The sequence below is a fragment of the Protopterus annectens genome, chromosome 1.part0 (genome assembly GCF_019279795.1).
Source record: "Protopterus annectens isolate FY-2018-M chromosome 1.part0, PAN1.0, whole genome shotgun sequence".
Taxonomy (NCBI): domain Eukaryota; kingdom Metazoa; phylum Chordata; order Ceratodontiformes; family Protopteridae; genus Protopterus; species Protopterus annectens.
This window is the reverse complement of record NC_056725.1, coordinates 1675301979-1675318640: the sequence shown is the minus strand read 5'-3', so window position 1 is coordinate 1675318640 and position 16662 is coordinate 1675301979. Positions and strand designations below refer to the sequence as shown.

Below are 16662 nucleotides of genomic sequence, written 5' to 3'. Positions count from 1 at the left end.
AGAATCCCCTTGATCTTGCAAAATCTGGCCTTCTCCAGGAACCTAGGGTAAGGGGAAATGGGAATGTGCAGGGGAGACCTAGGAGCCACATCTAGACTGTGCATCTCTGAACAGTCTTACAGAAAGAGGAAGAAAGGAAAAAAGAGTTGCCACACATTCACTTTCTTTCTAGGAATGTAGTGATACATGACCTATGATACCATTTGTGTCTACTTCGCTACAGCATAAATTAAAATTGTACTAATTACATAATTTTGAAGAATGATTATTTAAGTGTCAACATTTCTGTGATATGATGGACTGGGAACATGGACATATATTCTGTCCTCAAAATTTCTATAAAAATAATGGCTCCCCTTAGCCATGTCATTGCTTTCTATTTGTCTGTTACAGAAGGAAATGAAAATACACCCTCTGCTTATGCTGCCTGGAGACATTTCTTCGACTGAAACAAGAAGTAAAAGCTTCTTGGCAGACAAGAAAGATGAATGGAAGGAGAAAACAGTTCATAACACAAAGCAAAACAAAGTCTAGAAACATGTCAAATTACATTTTTGTCTCTTGACAAATCAAACCCTAAGCAGGTTTTCACAGTCCAGTGCCATCACAGGGAAGTCAGCTGAACTGTATAAATGTACCCCTGCCTCAACAGCTTCCAAATCCTCACCTCACACATGCAACCTCAAGAGTCTCTCTCTCTACTTTAAATGTGTGGAAAACAATGCACGAGTGCAATCTCATCACCAAACTCAACTTTTTCATTAAATACTCATTCCCTCCAGTAGAGTTCTTTTAAGTGTGCACCTGTAACTCCCAGTGGGTGTGGCTTCAGCCTTGAAAAAATGAAGTTTTCACCTTACAGTTCTACCAAATACTAATTGATAGAGGTCATATATCAATACAACTGTGTTTGCCATCATGCATGCTTCAAGATAAAATATTCTGATACCTTGTATGTAGCATGGTTTTGGAAATATCAATGCAAATATGAACAGGCAATATTTGATTCCTAGAAGCGCAGTAGGAGGTAACTGCAGAAACGCCTGGAGACATCACACGATGTAATGAGTTAAAGAACATCTCTCATTACTGCCCAGTGCAGTCAGTTGTGAACATTAATGAAAATATGCAGGCTTTTAAAAAAAAATGCACCCATTAATTTTCTTATCACAGGTACAATCTGCATCTCTTTCTATGGAATTTGTAGATGGAGTGGCTTGGTGATGTTTTATATTGGACATAAAAAGTACAACTATAATGAATTTTTTGTCATAATCCTAACAATGACAAACTGTTGACTTTGGAAAAGCTTTAACTTGAGAAAAAATACTTATCAATATATTCTTGCCTAATTTTTCAAATATACATGTATTATCTTCTGAACTGGTAATATGTGCAGTGAATGGTTGCTGATCTGAAAAAAGAAAACTGTACATCATACACAAGGACACAGACACCAATAAGTTTTTTAAACAAGTATACAAAATAGTGATCAAAAGGCTCTATAATACAGAAGCAATGTATGTACAAATACTTCAAAACAAAAACTCAGAAAGGAATAAATTAGTAATAAAGACTAAATCAAGTGGTCAGCTACCTTCATAGCCAAATGAAGAGGTGTATTTCCATTTTCTCCCTTGAGGTTGGGATTTCCACCATTTGTAAGTAGTACCATGATACAGTCAAAGCGCTTGAATTTAACCATGATATGGAGTGGGGAGTCTCCTGTTTTACTGAGATAGTTTACTTTGCTGCCATGACCAATCAACAGACGTGCCATCTACAGACAACCAGAGGGAACATAATCAGACAGATGCCTGAACTTAAAAAAATAGTTTAAATTAACACACTGCAGCACCAACAAGATTATGCAGCACAGGGAGAAATGAGGTATGAAACATTACAACTAATAACAAATATGTCCAACTTCTATAAACACATCAAGAAGGCAACATATGCAAAAATAATACACCACATTCAAAGGTTTGTTTCTTCTATGTGGGTCTTAAAGTGGCCTAGCTATATGCACATGGACTGCTCTAACATGCTGTCTCTTGGATCATTAAAACATATACTGAACTTAGTGCCTGCAGCATTTCAAGGCAAGCAACAAGAGAAACACCCATGTGATCGTAGGAATCAGGATGTTTAGCCAGTCACCAAAAATGCTCACATCTGACAATTATGTTTTCAGCTTCAGCGCTTAAAACATTCATCAGTACAACATTAATCAGTACAATCATGTTGTTCCTGAGTTTACTCCTTAAAATATATCATTAATGAAGCATGGCGATACAATAAACCACTAGACAACTTTATTTTAAAAAAAAACAAATTGCATCTTTACAAGTCTCCCAGATGTTCTTGATTTTGGGTGATAGAAATAATCTATATATTTTTTTAACTTCCTGAATTAATGATGGGCCTTGTACTGCCAACCCAGTAAATAAAATCTAATAAAACAAATAAATGCGTCAGTCTGTGAGCTGAATTCGGTAGCCTGTCATGGTATTCTTGCAAATATTTTGGACACCAGCTGCGACAATCTGCCTGTCAAGATGAAGGTGGTCTTCAGAGTAATGTTTTGTAAGACTTGTATCAGCAAGCCAAGAAGGCTGCAGCAACACCACATGTCAATATGAAACTTGAACATAGGAGAAGTCTGAAGATATCTCAATGAATAACTATATGGTGGGCCTCAAAGATGTAGCAGGAAATTATTCAGTGCCTCAGAACACGAACCTGAGACCTTAACTCGGGCTGTGCCAAGTAAGGGAAAGGAAGTGCTGAATATTCCTGCAGAAGATGATAGTAGTTGGAAGGTACATTTTGAAAAAGTTCTTTTTAATCAGCGAATGTCTGAAAAAATCTGGTGAATTTAGGTCTATTACTGCAAATGAAAACAATAAGGTGGTCAGAGCCTTTCCTAGTAGTACTGTTGCGTGTGTGGATGAGATCTGATCAGCGACTTCTAAATGGCAATAGTTAGAATTGATAGCGTGGTTAATAAGCCTCTCCAAAGCTGAAATGAAGGTAAGGACACTACCTACAGACTGGTAAGCCACAGGAGATCTAGATGCAACACTGCTAATATCAGCAACATATGGATGCAAAACCATTAAATGTTGCTTCATGTTTTGAGCTTGGTCGTCTGAAACTGCCATTGTTTACTTTTTTGAGCAGGATTACTATTTTTTGTTACGAAGTCCATGCCAGTATTACATCTTCCAAACAGTACTGTTATGGGCTATTCTTAATTATTACTTTAGCAAATGCTACTGGATATGTTAAATGCTAATTAATGACAGCAGTAGTGGATCAGAGATAGTAGTAGTATTTCTTCTATAAACTTGATGCTGTTATATTTGTCTTAAGGCGTCTGTCACATTTAACAAGGAACAGTTCAATCAGTTTCATAACATGCCCCAGTAATGAATGTGATCATAGAAGACTTGTTTGCATGCCTTACACTAAACACCATTGTCATGACACTGTTTTTTATCTACATGCGAGTTTGCTTCTGTATTCAGTCTGCCTACTTTGTCTATTATATTTTTCTCATAACAGTTAAAGCTGGAGCAGGGGCAACATTTTGCAAATGTGAAGAAAGTTTCCATGTTCGGAAACCACCCCTGTTGGCTACTTGAATGACAACCCCCCTTTCATTTGGCATTCACCCTGTGAAGGCTGAGAATGGGCTGATAGACCAAGACTGGGTCTTACAGTCAAGTAGGCAGTGAGGTAAAAGAGTAAACAAATACAATAAAATATAAAGAAGAGCAGACCTTCAAAAGTACCTTTGTTGTCCACTACATTAAACATGTAGTGGATACAAAAAGTGTACACACCCCTGTTAAAATGTCAGATTTTTGTGATATATAAAAAAAATGAGACAACAATAAATCATTTCAAACCTTTTCCCACCTTTAATGTGACCTACAACCTATACAATTCAATTGAAAAAAAAAATCTGTTAGGGGAAAAATATAAAAAATAAAAAATGTGCAACGAGCTGGTTGCGTAAGTGTGCACACCCTTAACTAATACTATTATATCAGGTCCTCTGGTTAGCTGGACAACACAAATGTGAAGAATGTATCAGCTGTAGTCAGCACAGGACAGTAGAGTGCTCTTCCATGTTCTGAAAGGACACTTTTCTTTATGTGACTCTAAATAAAGTTACTATAATGCCAGGATGCAGCTCTTCATCAAACATGTTAACTTCAAGTATTGCTGCCATAAAACACACACACTGTTTTGTGGGCAGTTTTCTCTGCAGAAAGCTTGGCGGATATAGACTATAACATGCAATCAACTGCACAACATGAATGTTAACCTGCACATTAAAATGATGGCCAAAGACTGTATGTATAAATATTTTTTTTTTTTTTTTAACCAGACTTAGTTCATTACTTCGTGATTTGCCATTTACCCGAAAAAACAAAACACGTCCGTTAATGGCATTTTTATTAGGCAACTAGACTGCAGTAATGTTTTATCATATAACAGCAAACTTGTCTAACAGTTTGTAAACTCTCTATAAATGCTACCATCCTGTACCATTTTTTTCTGACAGTCTATACCAGGGGTCAGCAAACTGTGGCTCTGGAGCCGCATGCAGCTCTTCCACATCTCTGCAGTAGCTCCCTGTAGCTTCGAAAAATAATGGCCACTCTGCAGCATGACACACACACACACACACTGAGAGCGATCAAGTGATGGATTATAAATACTGCTCTTATAAATTTAGAAACTTGCTAGAATAACATGGTTTCTTTTACCATGCATTCCACACACACTGAACAATCGAGCAATTCTTTGGCATCATCACAGCATCTCCTGAAAGGTTTCCGTACCTCTCCACCATACCACTGAAACTCTTAACCACAAGAAATCTGGACACAGCCACAAATAAAGGGAGAACAAAGGAAGAAAAATAGGGACAGATTTTAAATATTACTCTTATAAACTTGCGTGATTAACACTGTTTCTGTTAATATGCATTTCACACACAAACACACACACATGCACACAGTTAACTATTACAGATTTTTGCAGAATGTCCTGATTTTTGCTTCATATTTTTGGTCCGTTTCTCATAAAACTGTAGTTTTCTGGCAAATCATTGGCAAATTTTTTACAGCTGAAGTCAGAAAATATAGACAGACATTTGAGCTTCAGACTTCATACCCTTCGGAAAATTCAGTCTAATGCAAAACCTGTTCTATTAACTTTCTAATTTTGTAAAAGCTATATTTAAAAAGTGCCCCTATTTTTGAGTCTTTGTCTCCCCCATTATTTATGGCTTTGTCCAGATTTCTTACTCTAAGAGGATGAAAGGTAACACACACACACACACACACACACACACACAATGACAGCAATCGAGAGAGCCCAATAAAATTCTCAAAAAAGGAACAAAAATAGGGACAGATTTTAAATACTGCTCTTATAAAAACTTAGTTCTTTTATATATAGTATAATAACTATATATAAAACTTAATACACTGAGTTATCTTCATATTATGGGTCAACTATGTTTTGTGGCTCCAGATTAATTTTATTTGCTTGATTAACACTGTTTCTGTTAATATGCATTTCACACACAAACACACACACATGCACACAGTTAACTATTACAGATTTTTGCTTCATATTTTTGGTCCGTTTCTCATAAAACTGTAGTTTTCTGGCAAATCATTGGCAAATTTTTTACAGCTGAAGTCAGAAAATATAGACAGACATTTGAGCTTCAGACTTCATACCCTTCAGAAAATTCAGTCTAATGCAAAACCTGTTCTATTAACTTTCTAATTTTGTAAAAGCTATATTTAAAAAGTGCCCCTTTTTTGAGTCTTTGTCTCCCCCATTATTTATGGCTTTGTCCACATTTCTTACTCTAAGAGGATGAAAGGTAACACACACACACATACACACTGACAGCAATCGAGAGAGCCCAATAAAATTCTCAACAAAGGAACAAAAATAGGGACAGATTTTAAATACTGCTCTTATAAAAACTTAGTTCTTTTATATATAGTATAATAACTATATATAAAACTTAATACACTGAGTTATCTTCATATTATGGGTCAACTATGTTTTGTGGCTCCAGATGAATTTTATTTGGTAGGAAAAATGCCAAAATGGCTCTTTGAATAGTGAAGGTTGCAGACCCCTGGTCTACACTTTAAAACATTTAGGACAGTTTTTACAAAATAAGGAGCAATTGTCACTAGCAGTGCTATTTTCAGTGCTGACCAAAACTGCAACTGCCCAACAATGTAAATAAAAGCATCAGTGGTGTGACATACAAGAAAACAGTGCTTCTAATGTTATGGTGGTAAGTACTAGCAAGATGTAAATATCAGGTGGCATTTATCACGGCATTTACAGAAGACTAGGTGATATAACTGGTATCACAATTTACTTCATTAAAAATAAACTTGCCTCTGCTTTGTTTGCCCAGTGTAGTGGTGTTCCTCCATACAACAAGTCTTCTGAATGAACCTGGCTTGGATCTGCATCTAAGATGCTCTCAGCACACCTATGCAAGTTAAACATTTAGGCATCAGTTAGAATACATATGTAGAAAAAAAAAAACAGTAGCATCTCAAAAGCTTTAAATTATACAACTTACATAGCTTCACCTTCACCATAAGCAGCATAGTGGCAGTGTTGCTGCCATATAGCATTTTACTATCTAGTTCAGTTCTCAGTCTGGGTGTCTTACGCATAGAGTTTACATGTCCTCCTCATGTCCATGTGGGTTTTTATCAGATGCTCCCAAAGTCTTCTTCCATACCTTAAAGGTGTACTACACAATTATGCAGGTGGGTAGCCTTTCAAACTGTCTTTAGCTGTGTGTGTATGTTCCTGTAAATGGCTGACACTCTGTTCATTAAATGTTCCACTGCCGTATGCCCACTGAGTGCTGAGACAGGATCTAGCTAGCTTATGACCCTCAACTTATAAATGGGTAATCAGAAAATGAGTGAATGAGCTGAAGTCCAAAATATGTAATCTGCTAACATAATGGCACTGGTTTCTGTATGACCAAATAATCCTTTCAATCTGCAAGTACAGATCTGCCATTTGCCTCTGAGAAGCAGATTAACAAAGTATTACATAGCAGTGTTGGTCCTATAGACATGGAAGCTGCTCTGCTCACAGCTGCGCATTACTGTGAACTGTTTGCATAGAATATGTACTACAAAATCATATGCTGCAATTACAATGCTCTGAACAGTCCCTGTAGAAAAATGTACATAGGTAAGATTATTTCAACACATACAACATATCAGTCTTGTTTTATATTAACAGACCGTTTTCTTGGATGCCTATCATAATGTGGTGGTGTGTTAAATATAATGAAAGGAAAATAAACATTAAATGCATACATTTTTCTGTTTTGCAAACACTCCATCACAGATGATGAATTATACCAAATTAAGTGTTCAAGTAGAAACTGTTTATATCTGAAGAAGAAATAAGGGATCTAGGGACCCAAGTAGATAGTCAGCTTTCCTTTGATAACCATGTTGCCAAAGTGGTTAGAAAATCCTTCTATGTGACCCATCTAATCACGAAAGGGTTCGCATCAAGATCTAAGGATGTAATGGTGTCCCTCTACTCTTCCCTCATCAGACCCATTATTGAGTACAATGCACCAATTGGAATGTACCTGGCTAGACATCTCCAGCAGCTGGCGAGACCACAGAGGTACCTAACCAAGAGGATTACTGGTCTCAAATAGTTGCCCTATGCAGCACAATTGAAAAAGCTAAGACTGTTCTCTGTTGCATACCGCTTTCTCGGAGGCGATGACTGTCTAACGTACAGAGCCATGTCCAACTCAGAATTGTTGAACATGCTCCATCTTAGCAAAACCAAATCTACTCGAGCTACACGCTCTAGGGATATAAACCTCAACACAACAATGAATAGAACATGCTGGAGGGATAGATTCCCTTCGCAGAGACTTCCCTTACTATGGAACAGGGTCCCGATCTACATAAGACAGAGCCCCTCACTATCACTCTTCAAGAGGAACCTTGATGAGTGGATGGGTAACAGAAAGTTCACACTGGGGATCACACCAACAGCATTACTAGATAGGGGCCAAGGGTACTAGCTGCTAGTAACAAGGGTCTAGGGAACTACTAAAGGGGCAGTGAATACCGCACAACGTGGCTGGGCTAATATATGCCTTTGGGCAGATAGCCCAGTACCAACCTATGAACCTATATATTTTTTCTATATGAGATGTTACAAAAATGTGACTTGCATATCGTGTCACTTCGTTCATAGACAGTAAACCACTTGTGACCAAAGAAACAAAATGCAGGATTCATGAAAATGATTGATCTGAATGTTGCCTGTGTAATAATAATAATAATAATAATAATAATAACCCATGGCACCTTTTAAAAAACTTTTATTATGGTGCCTGTAGATCACAGCATCAAAACTGTTCACCCCTAAACACTACAACATCTGAGTATCACCTGTAACCGCTGCTCCTGCAGGAATTTGTAGGATCTGCAGGATAATGTAGTATACATTATGGAGGTTTAGGAATGATCTGTACCAAAAGTCAGGCAATATGCAGAAAATAACACATTAGACAGAATATCTTTATCAGGGTCTTCTTACATAGCAACATAATTACCAGATCAATAGTGGAGTTCACATACCTCTCCACCTGTTAGCACAAGAAATCTGGACAAAGCTAAAGTAATGGGGCAGGGAAGGCCCAAACATAGGGATGCAGTTTAAATATTACTCTTACAAACTTAAAAAAAAGTTGCGACAACGAGAGAATTTGTATTAGCATGCATTTTCTGAAGGATATGAAGTCTGAAACTCAAATATATCATCATTATTTAGTGAATTCAGTCCTCAGTGATTTGCCAGAAACCCAGAAATGTTATGAGTAACAGACCAAAATTATGACACAATAATCTGGACAGTTGAGAGTTACCATGGACATAAGTCCACACACCCCTGTTAAAATGCCAGGTTTCTGTCATATAAAAAATGAGATTAAAATAAATAATTTCAAAACTTTTCCCACCTTTAATGTGACATATAACCTTTAAATTTCAATGGAAAAACAAACAAATCTGTTAGGGGGGAAAACATAAAAAATAAAATATGTACAATACGCTGGCTGCATAAGTGTGCACACCCTTAAACTAATACTTTGTTGTGTGTGCACACCCTTAAACTAATACTTTGTTGAAGCACCTTTTGATTTAATTACAGCATTCAGTCTTTACGGATACACACCTGCCATCAATTAAAGAGACTCTGATTACCCCCAAATAAAGTTCAGCTGTCCTAGTAGGATTTTCCTAACATTAACCATGGTTCGCAGAGAGCTTATAAAGCATCAAAGGGATCTCATTGTTGAAAGGTATCAGTCAGGAGAAGGGTACAAAAAATTTCCACAGCACTGGATATACCATGGAACACAATGAATACAGTCATCAAAAAGTGGAGAAAATATGGGATACCAGTGACATTGCAAAGAACTGGACTTCCCTCCAAAATTGATGAAAAGACAAGACAAAAATTGGTCAGGGAGGCTGCCAAAAGACCTACAGCAACACTGAAGGAGCTGCAGGAATTTCTGGTAAGTACTGGCTGTGTACTACATGTGACAACACTCTGCCATATTCTCCATATGTCTGGACTATGGGGTAGGATTGCAAGACGGAAGCCTTCTCTTACACAGAAAAACATCCAGGCCCAGATAAAATTTGCAAAGCAATACATCAAGTCTCCCAAAAGCATATGAAAAAATGTGTTATGGTCTGATGAGACCAAAGTTGAACTTTTTGGCCACAATTCCAAAACGTACGTTTGGCATAAAAGTAACACTTCGCATCACCAAAAGAACACGATCCCAACGATGAAACATGGTGATGGCAGTATCATGCTTTGGGGTTGCTTTTATTCAGCTGGAACTGAGGCTTTAGTTAAGGTGGAGGAAATTATGAACAGTTCCAAATACCAGTCACTTTTGGTCCAAAACCTTCAGGCATCTGCTAGAAAGCTGAATATGAAGAGGAATTTCACCTTTCAACACGACAATGACCCCAAGCATACATCCAAATCAACAAAAGAATGGCTTCATCAGAAGAAAATTAAAGTTTCAATATGGCCCAGCCAGAGCCCAGACCTAAATCTGTGGGGTGACCTGAAGGGGGCTATGCACAAGAGATGCCCTTGTAATCTGACAGATTTAGAGCGCTTTTGCAAGGAAGAGTGGGCAAATATTGCCAAGTCAAGATGTGCCATACTGATAGACTTCTACCCAAGAAGACTGAATACTGTAATTAAATCAAAAGGTGTTTTAACAAAGTATTACTTTAAGGGTGTGCACACTTATGCAACCAACTTATTGTATGTTTTTTATTTTTTATATTTTTCCCCCAACAGATTTGTTTTTCAATTGAATTGCACAGGTTGTAGGTCACATTAAACGTGGGAAAAGTTTTGAAGTGATTTATTGTTGTCTCATTTTTTATATCACAAAAATCTGGCATTTTAACAGGGGTGTGTACACTTTTTATATCCACTGTATGCTCACAGTTGTGGTAAAAACAGAAAACTACTATACCTTGTTACACACCCGGTATCCTTTAATTTTAACATGAATACTGCTACTCCTCTGGCCTAGTGGTTACGGAGATGGTTTTATGTGTTCAGATTACAGGGTTCAATCCCTGACTACAGTGAAAGGCAGGCAGTTTCTTTTGTGGGAGGGTGGCCTAATGCTTAAGGTGTTTGCCTTACAAATGCAGGGTGCAGGGTTTGAGTCTCACAAGGGATAATTGGCTAGGCTTAAAATGGCTCGCAAGAGCAGTTAGCTTAGTACTAACCTATGAATTTGAAATGTTCATACTACAATCAAAATCTGCTCATCTCTGTGATGCAAGACACAACAATCATTACATGCAGAGTATATATTTTAGTGTTCTCAAAGCATGCATTCTTTAAACACCTTACAGCAGAAGCAAAGATGACTTAACATTACTGTCCACAAATTATTAGATCTGCAGACATCAACAAAAAAAAATTGATTAAGTTGCCTAGAGCCGTTTTTCTTGCATGTGTGTGTATGTATATACAAATACATACATATACATGTACATAATATATTTATTAAATGCAGCATTTATTATTGACATCACCAGCTGAAGCAAGAAGTCAGCAGATTAGAATCACTGATTGGCTGTTGTTCATTCCCCAGTCTACTGATTCAGATATCAATTACAAACAATAGCTCTCAAAAGACAGGGATTGCTGGTGGCTGAAATTTTCACATGCATAGGAAGTAGCACAAATTTCATCTACAGAGGAATTCTTGAAAAAGGTTATAGAAGTAGTTACAAAAACAACGGAATGAGCTTATGATATGGCTGACAAAGTCTTATTGTGAGATGTATAGATAAAGGAAATGCAGACAGCCACTTGGATAGGGAAATTTTGAAGACTTTCCTTACCAATTTGTTAGGATCAAAAGAGACAAAAAGCTGAACATCTTTTCTAAGTGATTTAGTTCTGTGGAGACAATCTTAGTTGCCTGTGAGCATCTAGTATATGAGGAACATACTCAGTCATAATGGTTTGGAAAGAAAATACTGTAGGAGAATTAGTTTCTGAAGCAACCATACAAATAAAGAGTGGGTTACTTCCAAGTGATACCCTATCCGTCTGAAAAATCAGACTGGGAGAACTGGAATTCTGGGTTTGTCATTTTGAAAAATCATCTTGTGAAAGTAAGTGTACACAAAAACAAGATTTTCCAACATAGAAATTTTGGCTGTGCAGATGATGCTGTCTCAGACAGACTTTTTATTAAGGCTTCTGAAACAGAGTTAAGGTCCCAAAGAGGAACCAGTACCTTTACTGGAGGACAGTGGGGAACTGTACCTTTTAGAAAAGACTTTGCATAACTTATTAGAAGCTAAAGAATGACAGTCAAAGTCATTATGGTAGTTAGATATGGATGCCAGTTGGACTTTAACTCATTTACTTCTATAACACAATATATAATAGTTGTGGAAAATCTTACCATAACCATAGATGTCCTTCTGTTCTATATGCTGCAGTATCCATAACATGAGGGAGGTCGCCTCCGGTTGACTCATATATCCGGCCGTTATACCAAAGTTAAGCTACTACTGCAAAGGTACGTGTAATGAGCAGCATCACACAGTGAACGTCAGCCATAAACAGATGTTGGGTATAAAGCGGGCGTCAGCACATACCTACCTCAGAACTGAATGTTGCCAAGCACTAGCCTGAAAGAGTGAGCATACAGAAAATCAAGGCAAGCATCAGGGGGAAGTCAGGGATGGAGACTATACTGCAGCATATAGAAGAGAAGGGCACCTATGGTTATGGTAAGATTTTTACACAAGTATTCTATGTCCTTCTATTCATATGCTACAGTATCCATAACATGAGGGAGAATGCCAAAGCTCATGCAGAAGTGGGATTGGGAGGAGGAGCAGAAAAAATAAGTTACGTCTTACCATAATGTTCCATCTGTATTGTTGATCCTTGTTCAGTCATTACGCATGGGTATCGGTTCCGAGCCGGCCATTTTCCAAGCTCATGTCAGCTTCAAACTTTCGAGCTAAACTCTTACCCATAATCCCCCTCTCCCTGTTACCTCAGATTGAGTCTGCAAGTCAAAAGAAGGTAGAGGCTACCTCTGGTCAAATAACCTAAGAGAACTGGATGGTGAGATCCACTAGAAGCCACAGGAGGGGGAAGGAGGGAGGGTCGTAATGACTGAACGAGGATCAACAATACAGATGGAACGTTATGGTAAGACATAACTTCTTTATCTGATATTGTTAATCCTCGTTCATTCCTTACGCATGGGACAGAGTCCCCAGCTACCTCTATTCCTGCGAGGCTCTCATGGAAGGACATTTCTGAGCACCACAGAACCAAAAGATGCTCTTCCCCTGGAGGCCAAATCCAATTTGTAATGATTGATGAAGGTATGAGACGTAGCCCAAGTTGCAGCTGCACAGATGTCATGTAAAGAAGCTCTGGCATGGAAGGCAGCAAAAGTTGCCACCGACCTTGTCGAATGAGCTTTCATGGTAGTAGGCAATGAGATATTCCGTTGCGTATAAATGATGGTCACACAGTCCTTCAACCATCTAGCTAATGTGACCTTAGTAACAGCAGATCCTAATCTAGGCCCAGAAAAGGCCAAAAATAACTGGTCAGATTTATGAAAGGACCTAGTCCTGTTTAAGTAAAAATGGATTTGCCTGTGGATATCTAGGGTATGTAGGCAATACTCTCATCTGTTTGAATGATTGGGAAAGAAAACTGGCAATTCAATGGTTTGATTAATGGACATTTCAGAGATCACTTTTGGCAAAAATGATGGATTAGTTCTCAGAGACACTATCTCTATGAAAAATCAAGTATGAAATCTTGATACATAAAGCTTGAAGCTCAGAAATATGTCTGGCAGAAGTAATAGCAACCAAAAACAAGGTTTTCCATGACAAATGCTTGAGGTCGCAAGAAGAAGCTGGTTCGAAGGGTGGCATTGTCGGTGCTTGTAGAACTAATGATAAATCCCATGGTTGAATAGGTTTCTCTAAAAGGTGGCTTCAGATGATTCACACCTTTTATGAAGGTCTTGCATAATTTGTGAGACATAAGAGAGGAATCTTGGACACCCTCATAGAAATTAGAAATTGCAGCCAAATAAACTCTAATGGTAGAGGCCGATAGACCCGAATGGAAAAGGTCGGCCAGATAGTTTAGTATTATCAACACTGGTGCTAAAAAGGGATCTACTTGTTTATCTTTCAGCCAACAGGTACATCTTTTCCACTTGCTCAGATAAGTAATTCTAGTGGAAGACGTATGCGATGCAATGAGAATGTCAAGTACTAGTAAAGAAAGATCATTCTGGCTGCAATCAAGGGAATTGGAGTAGCCAAGCTGTGAGCTTCAGGCTGTTCAAGTTGGGATGAATCAGGTTCTGTGGATGTGAGATCAACTCCAGGATTGGATGGAGAATCAATGGTTGATCTAGTAGGTGAGGCCAAAGGAAGGGGAACCAAATCTGATGAGGCCAATATGGTGCTATGAGGATCACCTTGCTCTTCAACCGATGGGATTTCTTCAGAAACTGGGGAATTAGGGGGAAAAGGTGGGAATGCATAAAGAAGACCCAAGGGCCAATCGTGGACTAGAGCGACCCTGGGGAACTGTCCCGGAGGGGGAATCAGGGTGAAGTAGTTGCTGCATTTGTAGTTGGTCAGGGAAACAAAGAAATCGCAGCAATAACGGCCCCAGCGGTGGAAGATCTCTGCCGCTATCAAGGGATTCAGGGACCACTCATGAGGTTGAAGAATGCACTTGCTGAGTCTGCCTGCTATCACGATGGAACTCCGAGGAATGTGCGTTGCTAGAAGAAAACGATTGGTCGCCATTGCCCATTGCCATATCCTCATGGTCTCTCAACAAAGGAGGTAAGATTTGGTTCCACCTTGCTTGTTGATATACCAGACCACCGCCATGTTGTCTGATTGAATCACAATAGTCTCAGATGGCAGCAGGGGATGGAATGCTTGCAACGCCAGAAGCACCGCCCTCAGCTCTAGAACATTTATATGCAGACGGGCCTCCAGTTCAGACCAAGTGCATTGGACTGTCTGTCCCTGACATAGCCCCCCCCACCCCATCAGGGAGGCGTCCGTGGTCACTGTGGCCTTGGGTTGCTGGGGGGAGAAGGGGTGAGACCATTGTGGCAGATTGTGTGTCATCCACCAATTTAAATCATGTTTGCACCTGTGGGTTACTCGGATCATGGCTGAAAGGGATACCATTGGGTGAGCAGTATCCATTGTAGAAGCCTCATATGAAACCTAGCCAGGGGGACAATGGTAATGGAGGCTGCCATGGAACCCAACATCTGTAGAACTGAGTGAGCTGTGGATTTTTCCCTTGAAAGGATTGGAATCAGTTGTTGTTTTATCCTTAAAATTCTGTGCTATGAAATGGCAGCTCTGCAGTTCTTTGTGTACAAGATAACCCATATGAATTCTGTCGATTGAGATGGGGTGAGATATTTTTGCCAGTTTATGGTTATGCCTTGCCTTTGTGCATCAGGGAGAGGGTATGCCCGGGCTTCTTCCAGTAGATGTCTGGTGGGGACGGAAATGAGCCAGTCTAGGTATGGAAACACCTGGAATCCTTGAAGTTGCAAGTGAGCTGTGACGACTGCCATGCACTTTGTGAACACTCTGGGGGCTGTAGAGTCCGAAGGGCAGTACTCTGAACTGGTAGTGACTGGCTCCCGCACGGAAGCGCAGAAATCTTCTTGATGGCCTGTCCACTTTTATGTGGTAATACGCATCCTGAAGTTCTATCGAGCACATCCAATCATCTTTTTCCAAAAGCGGGAGGATAGACTGTATTGTGACCATCCACTTGTTCAACTCACTGAAGTCCAAAATTGGTCTCCAGTCCCCGGTTTTCTTTGGCACCAAAAATAGTCTTGAGTAGAATCCGGATCCTATCTGGTATGGAGGGACTATTTGGATGACTCTCTTTCTTAGCAGCTTTTTTATCTCTAGTGCTGCTTCGTCCCTTTGACTGGGTGGAACGTCGGGAAGGTTTTTTGAAGGGACAGGACAAATATCGAAGGGGATATGATAGCCTCTGGTTATAATCCTTTGTACCCAAGAATTGGTGGTGATGGTTAGCCAGGCAGAAGGGTACAAGGAGAAACGACCCCCAACTACCTCCAAAGGAAAGGAGTTGGGCTGCTCTTCAGGAGCACTGGTAGGATTGGCCAGGGAAAGAGTCCCTGGAACCCTGGTTATGTGGACCCCCTCTGCCCCGAAAGGAGCGTCTTCTCTGTGAGTTTCCCCCTCTGCCTCTAGGGGAGAACTCAGCCTGTGTGTCACGGAAAGGATCCTGAGATTTCTTGAACCATATCTTCCCACTCTTTTGGTTTCGGGAGAAAGCACATTGAGGGAAAGAATAACGGACACCTACGGCAGAAAGGGTCTTAATGTCCTGTTCACATCTGGCCAGTGTGCTCTTAACTTTTGATCCAAACAACGAAGAGGCCTCAATGGGAGCATTAAGAAAGGAAGCCTTAAAGGGTTCCGCAAAACTGCACAAGCGCATCCAGGCGTGTCGTCTCAAGACCACAGCTGAACCCACCACTCTAGCTGCTCCTTCTGATGCATGAGACATCAGTCACATAGAGGAGTAAGAAATTGATTCAATGGTGGCCAGCTGAGAGGCCACTTTGTCACGGACCTCATCAGACATGGCACCAGCCAAGGTTTCAGAGAGCTCGGAAATCAGATCCCTTTGAAGCCTGGTAAAGTGTGCCATATAATTCAGGGACTGGATAGCAAAGGTGTGCTTCCCTATCCTGACCAAGGCCCGGGACTCTTTATTAGGCGGGTGGACAGTCTGGCATTCTTCCTCTGAAAGATAAGTTTTTGTTGCGGCCACCACCACCAAAGCATCCACAGGAAGACCTTTTGACCAATGGGGATCCGTAGCAGGAGGGAACAAAATCTTATCTGGACTCCGGGGAATAGCCTCGACGGTGTCAGAAGCCTTGCACACATGCTGCACGATGAGCCG

The 16662-nt window shown here is 39.7% G+C and overlaps 1 protein-coding gene across 4 annotated transcripts in view; it reads right to left on the bottom strand.

Moving 5' to 3' along the window:
- PLA2G6 (phospholipase A2 group VI) overlaps positions 1 to 16662 on the bottom strand; it is a 1377288-nt gene that overhangs the window by 1084339 nt on the left and 276287 nt on the right. For all 4 annotated transcript variants that reach the window (XM_044068476.1, XM_044068486.1, XM_044068491.1 and 1 more), the window contains exons 5-6: positions 6451 to 6547; positions 1598 to 1780 (exon numbers count right to left, since the gene is read on the bottom strand). In XM_044068476.1, the coding sequence (XP_043924411.1) occupies positions 1598 to 1780; positions 6451 to 6547 (280 nt within the window). The remainder of the gene's footprint in view (positions 1 to 1597; positions 1781 to 6450; positions 6548 to 16662) is intronic.